The sequence below is a fragment of the Ptychodera flava genome, chromosome 4 (assembly GCF_041260155.1).
Source record: "Ptychodera flava strain L36383 chromosome 4, AS_Pfla_20210202, whole genome shotgun sequence".
NCBI classification, from domain to species: Eukaryota; Metazoa; Hemichordata; class Enteropneusta; family Ptychoderidae; genus Ptychodera; species Ptychodera flava.
This window is the reverse complement of record NC_091931.1, coordinates 42,649,100-42,662,888: the sequence shown is the minus strand read 5'-3', so window position 1 is coordinate 42,662,888 and position 13,789 is coordinate 42,649,100. Positions and strand designations below refer to the sequence as shown.

The window sequence follows — 13,789 nt, the reverse complement described above, 5'->3', positions numbered from 1 at the left end:
AGATACAACATTTATTTATATAACAAAGTGATTATGAAGGAGTCATAATTTCGCAGACATTTATTGCAATTTAAAAAAAACACACAGAACAATCGAGAAGTTTACAACTAAATATTAAGCCGAACTAAGAAAAAAATTAACCTTCAACGCATGAACATTGCCCAAACACATGACTATTCAGTGTCTAGCCATGCGAACAGGTTTGCTTGCTCATGTCAACCTGGACCTGCGTACGATGCTGTGTGGTCCCTGCATGGGAGGCCGTATCGTACTATCTTACACAGGACAACCGTATACACCGTATACAGGATATGGAGTCGCGATCTGAACAAATTATATAAATAATCATGCAATGTGAATATTATTAATAAAACCAGTTTGGCATATGAAATATGAAAATTATTAATAAAACCAATTGGATTCATACATTCATGGGATACGTCCTGAACAGTTTTATCACTTTAAGTGTAATACTACTATAAAGCTGCTTTATATTGCCAAGCGGAGCGGAAATTAAACCCTGTCGAACCGTTTATTGATTTTGAAGTATTGATGATACAGGCTGGGATAATACAGAAAAAGTATTTAAAAATATTTTGCGCTGTTAAAATTCGGGAAATACCAAGTAAGGTCTGTGATCTTGCGCCATAAGCTTATATAACGTTTTTGGTGATTTGAAACATGAAATATCGACAGCGTTTTCCAAAATAGAAGAAAAACTTCTCAAGAAGGTTGTTCTCATACTTCCACTTAATTACGTATACCGGACTTATACCTATCAGTATCGCCCGTTGTAGGGCCATGGTATCGGTGAGCAAAAGCAGTGTTTGGCCACTAGAGTGGTCTACAAAGCGTTTGACTATCCGTAGCCAGACTTATTTCGGAATGTACAAGGGCAGATTAATTGTTTGTTTTCATTTTGTTTTCCCGTCAGCTTTACCTTTACCTGAGCATCTAACTGTGAACAATTTTCAATAGTCAGCGTTAACGACCATTAACGTTAGAAACAGGGATTGAAGACTTCCGCTATTTAATCTTTATCATGGGGATAAAAGAATAAAATACAAAAATGAGAATGGTCCTCTTCATAATTACCTGCAGCGAGTCATTCTATGCCATAGAGAGCTGACATCTCTCCACACCGGTGAAGTCTGTACATTACCATGAGCTCTTGCTTTAGGGTTCATGATATTAACTTTGACATTCCTTTCGTCGGAAAGGATAACTAGTCATCGATGCGTCAAACTTTGTAATGAAACTTTCTTTCTTTTAACAATGATAACAAATTCTTGCGTGGAAGGTCGCCTGCTCGTCGATAATTGGGTGAACTCAATAATTTGTAAACGTTAAATTATGTTTCCATCGTTTATAATTCGTATCATTTCAGACAATTTATCATAGAGTGACCGTGTTGCAAAAAAAGGTTCTTAAAAAGCAGCCAAGGGCTGGATGATTCTTCGGAAAGAGAGACCCACAGGCAGACGATGCTCCGCTGACCTAACCAAGCCGTGCGGACCGGACGATGTATATTTATTTAAAATACATTCACATCGCTGAACTGTTTTGGTGAAATGGCATATACATGTAGTTTATTTTTTAACTTTCTTTGCCTAATGGAATGATAATTTGTGCTTTAAATTTCTTGGAAAATTTTTAAGTCTTGTGGTGATAGTGTTAATATTTCTTTCACGGTTACTACTCTACTGTGGGGTGGAGTGACTGTACCTGTTTTTTCAGTCATTTCTGCGTTGATATATTTGCGCTCAGCTCACCCATGTTTGTTAAATAATTTATAACCCCCAACTTTCGCGAACCATGACTTTGACTTCAAATCATTTATACCATGGCAAGTTGTGTAATTTGCAGTTTTATAGACGAAGCAAATCATTTTGTTTGCTTATTCCAACAATTACCAAACTGTTGCTGCGTGTTATTTTGCATTTCCCCTGAGAGTTTCTGAAACCATGTTTGCAGAATTAAATCAGATAGGATAGGCCTATCCTCTGAAAGGTGGGTAACTTTACCGACTTGTAAAAGGGTACACTTGCTACGATCAATGCCTAGCATCGTTGGCGTGATTTTCTTTATACTTGAAGCTCATGTCATGGTAACGTTGACCGTTCATCAGTAGTAGGTTACAAGATCGATGACTAGTATCATAAAGTTCGAACTGATGATAGTAGTGTGATGGTATTTTCTACGAATTTTTATGTAACTTTTCTACAACACCGAATATTTGAATGTTTAATGAATTAAAGTGATTAATCCAAATATTAAGTCGCCAATAGTATACCTTACGAAATCATGACCTTTGAAAAATCAACTTGGAACGAAAATAACATTTGTTCATACATAATGTGTATCATAAAGACCTCAAAATGCAGAGAAGTGATATTTTTGTAAGGGCAGCAGTTCACTCGTTAGTGAGTATTTTGGTACAGATACTGGGTATTTTGTTGTCTTTATCGTCTTTCTCAATCCTGTTTGCAGCCGTGAGTGGAGGCATGATTTGTCAACACTTTCAGCACGTCTCGAGATTCCGTCAACCATAGGCCTACTGTAAGTCGCTTCGGAAATGGAACAGAATTTTATAAGTGGTGCCCACACACATATATCGACTTTGTCCATGAAGCGACAATAAAGAGGTAAAAAATACGCTCTCATATCAATAACGAAATGTCACCTTGGCTCCATTTCATAAAAGACCTTGACCTCGCATTATTGCAAGGCATATTCATATTCAGCTTCATTGCATAAATCGTGCCGTCAACCAGAACAAAAGTATACTGGCATTGCATCTTCCGTCTTTATGATCAGAATCTTTCCCTTTTCTAATGTATCATCGCGTATCATGGTAACAGATTATGGAATATCACGAAAAAGTAACAAGATGAAAGCCATACAAGAACATTTCTGAAAACTGCAGATTGTCATTGTCATTACAATCATGCCATGTATACTCAGGAAAGAACAGAAAAGCTGGAAAATACGGTGCTGGGTGCATGATGAGCTGTGCATATCCTATGTTTGAGATGGCAAATTGCAATGCGACATGCATTGTGCGCACTACATCCATGTTGTAAATAATACAGCATATATCATCCGGATTCTTGATGTTTTGACCAAGCAATGTTTTTTGGTATTTTTTAATGTTTTGTCACAATTTAATTACCAGTAAATACCTAGCAAGGTGATGACCATACACCGAACACAAGCTGAATAGGTATGAAGCTACAAGTGGCCTTCAATAGAACTTTGGTGCAAAGATGGTAAAAAATTAAACACCGAAGACCTGATGTGGTCACTATGCACACATTTGGAAGCTTAGCGTGCATGTTGACGAAAATGAAAATGCCGCCAGCCCTGCTGAGACATGCCCTGATGATGATATGGCTATCTAGTCAATAAATTAGCAACAGCACAAGTGATAAACAACTGTAACCTTTCGATACATAGTACACTGTGTTCAATATCTGTTCTTAGAAGAGCACGGCTATGAGGGAAAATTTCTTCCGATGCTTTTGTAAACATAAAGTGTATGAATGTAATGGTGGAGGCCATTTATCAGTGAAAATTGAATTGGATTCCAGACTTGGTTTTCAGTAGAAGTACAAACTGTGATACCATGCCACATACTGCTCCCTTTCAACATAACTGTAAATAACACAAAATATCCACGAAGTCATCAAAGTTTAGCATAGCAATGGCACATTGTGGTGGAGGTTATGACATCGATATCATCTGCTACTGTCATCATATCTTTGATTGCATGGGGGTTCACTGATTTTAGCAGAGGCACCAAAACAATTTGCTGAGAACAGTCTGCTTTCCTCCAGAAAAGTATGAAGGACATTTTCTGTTTTGAAGTGCACACTACGAGTCTGATGGACATTTTGTAACTACGATTTGATGATACGAGACCAAATTTTGTTCAGATCATGGCAGAATATTGAGAAAAGCCATGCTGATGAATTTGGCAAATGAAGGACTACAAATACAAGCAGACAAGGGTACAATTCAAATGATAGTCAGTAGACATTGACTCCGTCTGAGATACTTGTAGTATTCTTTATTGAAAACTTTCATACCAGGGTTTAAGAAAATTGCTGTCTCTACATCTAAATGCTCCTTCAAGAAGTTTGACATCACATGTAGCTATTGCAAGACCTACTTTGTCCATATATATACAACAACAAAAATTTCAAATTTGACTGCAACATATTAGATTTAAAGAGTATGTAAAGAATTTCAAATCGCCACATTAGACAAAACTCACTAGTCTACTGTAAAACACCAGCATTTGACCAAACAACAGGCACCTGGGCAGTATCCTCCTCAGGGTATAAATCAGAGCGCACCTGAGGGTGCCGTTCATGGAGAATGCATACAAACATATCCCCTAAGATCATGGTAAATTTTATGACTGCTTTGCTGAGGCCCAGTATTCTACACTCTCACTACTGTGTATGGTTCAAGCATGTATGCATGAATTCTCACAAATAACCACTGGAAGGTTTTGCACAAAAAGATCTTTTTAGAACCTTGACAAACAAAATGTTTGAGACAGGTATTAATAGATTGATATTAGATGGCGCGATTGGAAAATCTTGAGTATGTTGATACCCTAAAGTATTCTATTCACTATTTAATGATTTAATATCAGTCTGCATAAAGACATTTGTCCTCACTGAAAATCTTCCAACAGATATTAATCAAAAGATTGAAATTTGCACTAGGGTGTAAATACTAACAAATTAATTTTATCATCCAATCACATCCATGATATTTTCTTTGTGATCTGGCAAAGTCAGTGGGGGCTGAAGTTCTGAGCAAGCATTTGTGGAACCAAGATGCAGGACTTCCATGTTATGTCATGTTTTTTTCCTTTTATTACACATAAACTTATTTTGCCACTAAATACAGCGGCAATAGGATCTGTATATCATCAGAAGACCCCTACTTACTACCCTTCCAAAAACTGGGACATGGACAACTTCAAACTTAGTTAAGCTTTTCATAGGTAACGCTTTTGATGAACAGTAGCTGTAACTTCTAATGATTTTTTTTCACTATTTTTGTATTTTCATGTCAACTACAGTTTCTTGTTCTACTCCATTATGCTTGTTAAAATACACAGTATTCAGCTTGTCAACTCAGCCTTACATGTGTAGACCATATTGTTATTGTTGATAGGTGAATTCTGGTCCAGACCAGAATTCAAACATTGCATTTTACACATACAGATGCTGTGTTAACAAGCTAAATAGTTACATAATTTGGGGAGTAGAACAAGAACTTGCAACTGACATACAGCACAAAAACAGAGATAATCATCAAAAGATGCAGCTAGTGGTCCTTTAAGACTGTGATATCAATCTTGTATTTTCAGAATACTCCTCTTCTCAAGATCTTCCATCTCCTTGAGTACATACGCTACATTATACCGAAGTTCATGAAATTTGGATACAGGTATCTGCAGAACAAAAAGAAAATTTGAGTCGGTAAAATAGCGATACAGAAAATTTTGAAATTATCTATAGTTGTGCACAGTAAGATATTTGTCTTACAGGGATGGTGTGATACTAGCACTATATGCATTATCATTAATTATATCATACCAGTATACTGATGGCGCAAATACAGCCATCTGATTGGTCAAGACATGAAAATAAACATGCTATATTTGCGATATAACACTTTTGGCCCATGTGCAAGCTCTTGCAAAGAGCAAAAATCCTGTTTCGATGTTCCATGCCAGAATTTCAATATACTGTTATGATATAATAGCGATAAAGCACACCCAGCGACAGAATACCATGAGATTTTGACCAGTTCACAACGTATATGTGCTTTTATACAGCTTTATCATCAAAGTTGTCTCAGTAAAATTCTATTGTTGGAAATGGCAGGTTGTGGGAGTCATATAGTGCTGTTTGATGAGTTAAAATTCATCTCCAACTTTTTAAGTTTGAGTCTGGTATCAAAAGTGAGAGATGGTGGCATGTTACATGAACATTACAAATACATCTAGTGAGAAGGGCTCTCAATGAACCTATCGCAAGAAAGCCCTGGACTACCAAAGAAGTGCTAAAGGATGTTCTGTTTGAACTAAGGGGAGAACCATTTGATTTCTGGGGGGGTATGGAGGATTTTGAGAAAAAAAAAATTTGTCACCAGGTGAGAGAGAAGAAAAAAAAATTGATCCTGTCATGGCCTGAGAAAAAAAAAATTGTCATAACAGACAGAAGAGAAAAAAAAATTGTCACAATGCACCAGAAATAAGCAAAATTTGGAAACCTTATTCTCATGTATTCTTTGCCGGCGCGCCGCCATAGGCGGCGCAAATGTTTTACCACAAGCAATTCTTATGTTTCTTTTCCCAGCACTTATGATATAAGCATGCACTACATAGGTCTACTTTACACCTCAGTACACTCAATGTTTTCCTTCCATTTTCTGACCCAAGAAATCATTTTCACGATTTCTGTTGCAATATCTCAATGGCATAGGCACTATCTAAAGGGGACTATTTGACTTCTGTAAATTGTGAAAATTTAAAACACAAGACAGGAGTCAATCAACTAGTGTTAAAGCCAATATATTATTTTCTCAATATAAATTTGTTAGAAAGATGTACCTTGACAAAGAAAAATTGAGGAAAAACAAATATAATGAAATACAATGTGTGAGCCTTGTTTTTCTGACCACAAACACCGGATCGCAAACATACCATATTCAGGCTTTTCATTAGAAGCTGGCAGCTGTAGAAATGACACAAGAAGGTCACAGATTTTCCGTTCCTGTATATTCATTTGTCTTCAGTCTCTGGCAAACAGAACTGTTTTTCACAAATTGTATTGTCATTGTTTGGTTGTTGAATATTGTGACTCAAAAACTGATCATGCAAAAAATGTAAAAAATATCAGTGTTCAATGTCATTTTCAAACAGTTTTACCGAGTGCAAAATAAACTGAAACTCCTCTCAGATTGCACCATTAAACACATCAATTTCTCAAAATTTCCAATACGAGAGGGGGAACCCCCTCTCGTGCTCTCCCCCTATGGGTATTCTAACAGTTTCACTTAGTAAACAAATTAAAAAACCTCTCAGATTGCACCAGACTGCACCATTGCACACATCAATATCTTAAAAATTTCCATGCAAGATAGGGGAAAGCCCCTGTGACACTTTCCCCCTAAGCCTCTCTCATGTTCTCCCCCTGTACTTTCAAATTCTCCCGGTCAGATATCCTAGTGAAAACCCTGTCATAATATCCATCCAAATTAAACAATATACTATATGATTAGATACTGCGTGATCTTTTATATCTTTATTTATTGTGACTTTGAATTTCATTTTGATATGTTCACCTTTTTTGAACCATCATGAGATAGCTGATGATAGTCTAGCAGGGTACATCAGGATTTGAAGAGTCTTTACTGTTGCTGTATTTTGTAAATTTTACAATTACATGTATTGGTATTTAACTTTTCTAAGTGGGGAATGGTCAAAATTTCAGAGTTAGAGAGGAAGGTTACTCAAATTCATCATGGTGGTGAAGGGGGGAGGGTCACTCGAAATTTTGGAGTTTCAGGCCGTCAATAATGACGGCTCCCTTACATACAACGCATTACAAACTTGATGACCAATAAAAAAAAAATTTGCACTGCTACTCCATTTGGAAAATAAAAATTGATACAGGTCTGACAGTAGAAAAATAAAATTGCTGTCACTCTGACAGGAAAAAAAAATTTGCTCCCATACCCTCTTCCTCCATACCCCCCCCCCCAGAAATCAAATGGTTCTCCCTAATTGTGTGAATGTGTGACAAAATTCATGTGGTACTTTCAAGAACACGTTAAGGCAGTATGCACCTCAAAAGTGAAAGACTTAAACTTTTGCTCAAACTTTCCTCAATGAAGCTTTCCACCATTCTCTTACTAAACCGAGAAAAAGATCTGGAATCACCATGTACAGTTTGGTACTTATAGAAATACATTACCTAATATAACCATCATTAAAATTCAAAATGGCCGTCATGCTTGTGTTAACACTAAAGAAAATTTTGATTTACGAAAAAATACAACAGTCAAAATTTTTTACTCCATGAGCTTTAAAATGAGCGTCCACAAGTAGTAGATCAGAAAAGAATTGTAAAAATTTGCGAGTTTGAATATCTGTCCCTGAAACGCATTCTACCTTAAACTTCTGTTGTACATCTTAACTCTTAACACCCATTACAATTTGACAATAGACAACAATAAAATGTTGCTGTGACAAAGTTTTGTGAAAAATATCATTACATCTGGGCATAAATCTGGCTTTTTGAGCACCAAATGATAGCAACTTTACATTGACTGACAGAATAACTCATTATGACTAAATACGTCTTCAAATTTCAGCTGTCAGAATTTTGATATGTGTATTACAAACTAAATATTTCACAACAATGCTGTAACTTCTACAAGTGCTAAGTAACTTTTTTCCTGAAATGATAAGCAGCATCTTTTCTTGTTTGAGTATTTATCAACAGGTTTGTTTCTGTGATTTGTCATGCAAGGTCTTTGAGCATGATACATGATAAGTTATTGATTAAGCAACAGAAAGCAACAGTCCCTAAAATTTGTTACGACCACATGTACTAAAATCATTAAGTTAAACTTTGTCTGTTAATGTGTAGTTGTCGACGCAATCACAAAGCATCAGAGTAGTACATTATATACCAACAGTCATTTATGTTAATCCAGATCCAAGGTTTGAAGTTGACACATATGAATGAATTCACATAAGCTGCTGTCGTTACATTGTAACCCTTCCCGAGTCTGACTACTAACTACGACAACAATTATAAATTTAGTTCCTTGTATCATTCCCTGTCTTATATTTTATAAGTTTTATAGCTAATTTTTAAAATTGTTGTTAAAGTTTTATCAAGACACGAAACTTCTTTTATAGATAGACATGAAACAACTGTATCAAGATTTGCTACAACACGTGAAAGGAGAGCCAAGTCCTTGAAGTTCAAACAGCTTGTGGATGAATCATCAAACATTCTGAAAGTGATTAATCAGGCCATCTTAGGCACACTTGCATCTCTGAATCATCAAGTTCATGGCACATTCAAGTAGGTACCAGGACTTGCTACAGATATCATAAACATGCTGGTCATAATAATCGTTCACGTCCAGTGTTACATGTACATGCATACATGACAGACAATTTGTGTATTGACAGCCATACACAATAGAAAAAATCAGTCCAAATTTGCATGAGACAAAAAGACCTGACTGCCAGTTATAAAGAAATAATGTCAGGTGTGTTGAAAATTGAATTAAAAAAACCATTGCATATCTCTCACAGTTTATATGCACACAGAAATAATCTTGCTCTGTACTTGGTTTTATAAGTAAGAGAAAAGTAATAGACGCAGTACTATTGTAAATTAACCTGTCATAGGGTTGTTATTGACTGTTAAGTGTTAATATTATAATAAACTGTACAACAAGCTTTAATTCAATTCAATTTCCCTTCCTCTTTAGTTTCTCTTCTTCACTTCACACAGTCACTGATTAAAATAGCATATATTATATGGCGTGATAGCATGCTTTGGACAGATAACTGACAATGTTGGTTTATTACGTTTGAAATTCTTGGCTTTTCATGCAAAAAATACAAAACTTTTTCATACACATGATGTTCAAGACACAAAGTGAAATCACGTCAAGCTCACAGTACTGAGGAATTAAAGTAAAAAACACGCACAAGGACAGATTGTTTCATAACAAACAGAAGGTCATCACATTGACAAATATCCCAACAGTGTGAAAGGTCATCTTGTTTGATATTTTTACATAAATTTACATTTATTCTTTATAAAACATGTTTTTTTTCCAAATTACTGAGTGACCATCTGTGTTGACACATTTACCAGTGTATGGTTTCTCCTTGAAGACACCACTATATAACTTATATAGCTTAAAGTGATACCGCCAACATTAACATATTTTTGAAACACTGAATACTTGTTAAAGAGTTCTGGATAAGCATTAAGGTGCGGAATTGTGTTTTTATCGTTTTTAGAAAGTTTAGCTGGAAGTTTAGAAAGCTAAATTAGAATTGTCTAAATCTAAATCTAAACTTAGAAAGTTTAGCCAGAAACGATAATTATCGCTTTCTAAATAGCGTTCTAAATTTAGAAATTAGCTGAAGTTTAGAAAGTCGGGCCTCGGGTGAAAACATTTTTCCAAGGATATATCGGATAAAAACGATAATTATCACTTTCTAAATAGCGTTCTAAGTTTAGAAATTAGCTGAAGTTTAGAAAGTCGGGCCTTGGGTGAAAAAATTTGTTCGAGGATATATCGGATAAAAACGATAATTATCACTTTCTAAATAGCGTTCTAAGTTTAGAAATTAGCTGAAGTTTAGCTGAAGTTTAGAAAGTCGGACCTTAGGTTGAAAATTTTTTTCCAAGGATATATCGGATAAAAACGATAATTATCACTTTCTAATAGCGTTCTAAGTTTAGAAATTAGCTGTAGTTTAGAAAGTCGGGCCTTAGGTTAAAATTTTTTCCCAAGGATATATCGGATAAAAACGATAATTATCACTTTCTAAATAGCGTTCTAAGTTTAGAAATTAGCTGAAGTTTAGAAAGTCGGGCCTTGGGTGAAAAATTTCTTTCAAGGATATATCGGATAAAAACGATAATTATCACTTTCTAAATAGCGTTCTAAGTTTAGAAATTAGCTGAAGTTTAGAAAGTCGGGCCTTGGCTGAAAAAATTTGTTCTAGGATATATCGGATAAAACGATAATTATCACTTTCTAAATAGCGTTCTAAGTTTAGAAATTAGCTGAAGTTTAGAAAATCGGGCCTTGGGTGAAAAAATTTGTTCGAGGATATGTCGGATAGAATCAGGAAAATACTGTATCAGTTTTGCCAAGCGGCAAATCCAAAGCTCAAATGTTTTTTTCATAAACTCGCGAGAAAAGCACCCCTTATTGAATTGACCATTGCAACGGGCAAGAATTGAATGTCATGAAGTAGAGAAATGTGGCTCTGAGTGAGCGATGACGAAAAATTGTGAATGTTTATTCTTTGACCGTCAAAACAAAGACTGTCAAATAGCCACCGCTAGTGTTAATGACAAATAAACCAGATGTGTGACGTGAAGACGAATGTAAATAACCATACTGCCACAATTCGCATGACCAAGGTGTGTTCAGACACAGACAAGAAGAGGGTCAGATAGTTCCACGACAATCGTGTCCATTGTGGTGCAAATTAATGCTAATAGCCTTATCAATGCCTCATTAGCATTAACTTGAAGCACAAATTGACGCGCGCGATCGTAATTGAACACACCTTGGTCATTAGAACTGTGGTAGTATTGTTCCATTTTTGGTTTATTGGACAAGCTCATTTGAGCTTTGGATTTTAAAACTTACTTCTGGGGGAAACGGATAGTATTTTCCGGGTTCTACAAGAAAACTCCTACATACTCACACTTTTTACTTTAATAAAAACACTTGGGAATATACAGATGACAACAGAAACGTTGTATCAGCCTTTTTTCCGACATATTCTTGGAAAAGTTTGCGGGACTTCATCTCACGCACTCCACATTTCACTGTGAGCACGCAGCCTGGAGATGGCAGCCTGGCGGCAACACTTTTGATAGGGCCAATGCATTAATTTGGAGGTACTATCTCGTCGGTCTATTGGACAAGTCACATTTCAGCTTTGGCTTTTAGAACTTGCTTCTGGGAAAAACTGATAGTATTTTCCAGGTTCTACAAGACTGCTCCTACAAGCTCACACTTTTCCCTTGAAACACTAGGGCATATACAGATGACAACAGAAATGGTGTACCAACGTTTTTATCCGATATATCCTTCGAAAATGTTTTCCACTGACTCCGACTTTCTAAACTACAACTAATTTCTAAACTTAGAACGCTATTTAGAAAGCGATAATTATCGTTTTTATCCGATATATCCTTGGAAAACTTTTTCCACTCCAACCCCGACTCTCTAAACTACAGCTATTTTCTAAACTTAGAACGCTATTTAGAAAGCGATAATTATCGTTTTTATCCGATATATCAAGGAAAAATTGTTTTCACTTCAGGCCCCATTTTCTGAATGATTCAATCTTTTACTGTGAGCACGCAGCTGGAAGATGGCGGCCTGGCCGGCAACACATTTGATAAGACCATTAGCATAAATTTGCATTAATCAGCACAAATGGACGCGATCGTTGTGGACAAAATAATCTCAACACACCTTGGTCATTTAAGTTTGGCAATATGGTCACTTTTATTTACATTCGTCTTCACGTCACACAGCTGGTTTATTTGCAATATACACTAGCCGGGAGGTTGCTTGCCAGACCTTTAAAACAAACATTTACAATTTTTCTTCACAAATTTTGTTTTAAGCTGACTCACTGTCATATTTCTCTACTTCGTAACATTATACTTCTTGCCTAATGCAATGAGCAGAAGGTATAGTATCTCGGGCATCACATTTGAGATTTCGATTGTAAAACTTACTTCAGGGGAAAACTGATAGTATTTTCCTGGTTCTACAATAATTCTGCTACAAGCTCGCAGATTTTCATCCGATTTATTCTGGAAAAAAGTTCACTTCAGGCCCGGATTTCTTAATGACGCCATATTTTACTGCGAGCACGCAGCTGCCAGGTGATGGCAACCACAGGGGCAACACGTTTGATAAGGCCATTAGCATTAATTTGCATCATTACTTAATCTGCTCCTGTCGTGGAACTAAGATAATCCCAACACACCTTGGTCATTTGAACTGTGGCAGTCTGGTTACTTTTACGTATTTACATTTGTCTTCAAGACACACAACTGGTTTATTTGTCATAAGCAATAGCCGGGGGGTTATTCGACAGACTTTGTTTTTGAGGGACAAAACAAACATTTACAATTACTCCTCACAAATTGTGTTTGTGCTTACTCACTGTCACATTTCCCTACTTAGTAACTTTAAACTTCTTGCCCAATGGTAAATTTTATAGGAAGTAGACTATCTCGGTGGTCTATTGGATAAGTAATATTTGAGCTTCGCATTTTAAAAATTACTTCTTTGGGAAACTAATAGTATTTTCCTGGTTCTACGAGACTACTCCTACAAGCTCACACATTTTCCCTTGAAACAATGGGAAAAAATACACATTTAAAACCAAATGCTGAACCAACGTTTTCATCAAACATATCATAAACTACAGCTAATTTCTAAACTTAGAACGCTATTTAGAAAGCGATAATTATCGTTTTTATCCGATATATCCTTGGAAAAAAAATTTCAACCTAAGGCCCGACTTTCTAAACTTCAGCTAATTTCTAAACTTAGAACGCTATTTAGAAAGTGATAATTATCGTTTTTATCCGATATATCCTTGGAAAAAAATTTCCAACCTAAGGCCCGACTTTCTAAACTTCAGCTAATTTCTAAACTTAGAACGCTATTTAGAAGGTGATAATTATCGTTTTTATCCGATATATCCTTGGAAAAATTTTTTTAACCTGGGGCCCGACTTTCTAAACTTTATAAACTACAGCTAATTTCTAAACTTTGAGCGCTATTTAGAAAGTGATAATTATCGTTTTTATCCGATATATCCTTGGGAAACTTTTTCCACTTCAAGCCCGACTTTCTAAACTACAGCTAATTTCTAAACTTAGAACGCTATTTAGAAAGTGATAATTATCGTTTTTATCCGATATATCCTGGAAAAAAATTTCAACCTTAGGCCCGA

At 35.9% G+C, this 13,789-nt stretch overlaps 1 protein-coding gene across 1 annotated transcript in view; it reads right to left on the bottom strand.

The window, feature by feature from the left end:
- Nucleotides 1-4,043: 4,043 nt before the first annotated feature.
- LOC139131864 (COMM domain-containing protein 5-like) overlaps nucleotides 4,044-13,789 on the bottom strand; it is a 40,627-nt gene continuing 30,881 nt past the window's right edge. Inside the window, exon 7 of the mRNA XM_070698155.1 lies at nucleotides 4,044-5,473. Within this exon, the coding sequence (XP_070554256.1) occupies nucleotides 5,372-5,473 (102 nt within the window). The 3' untranslated portion in view covers nucleotides 4,044-5,371. The remainder of the gene's footprint in view (nucleotides 5,474-13,789) is intronic.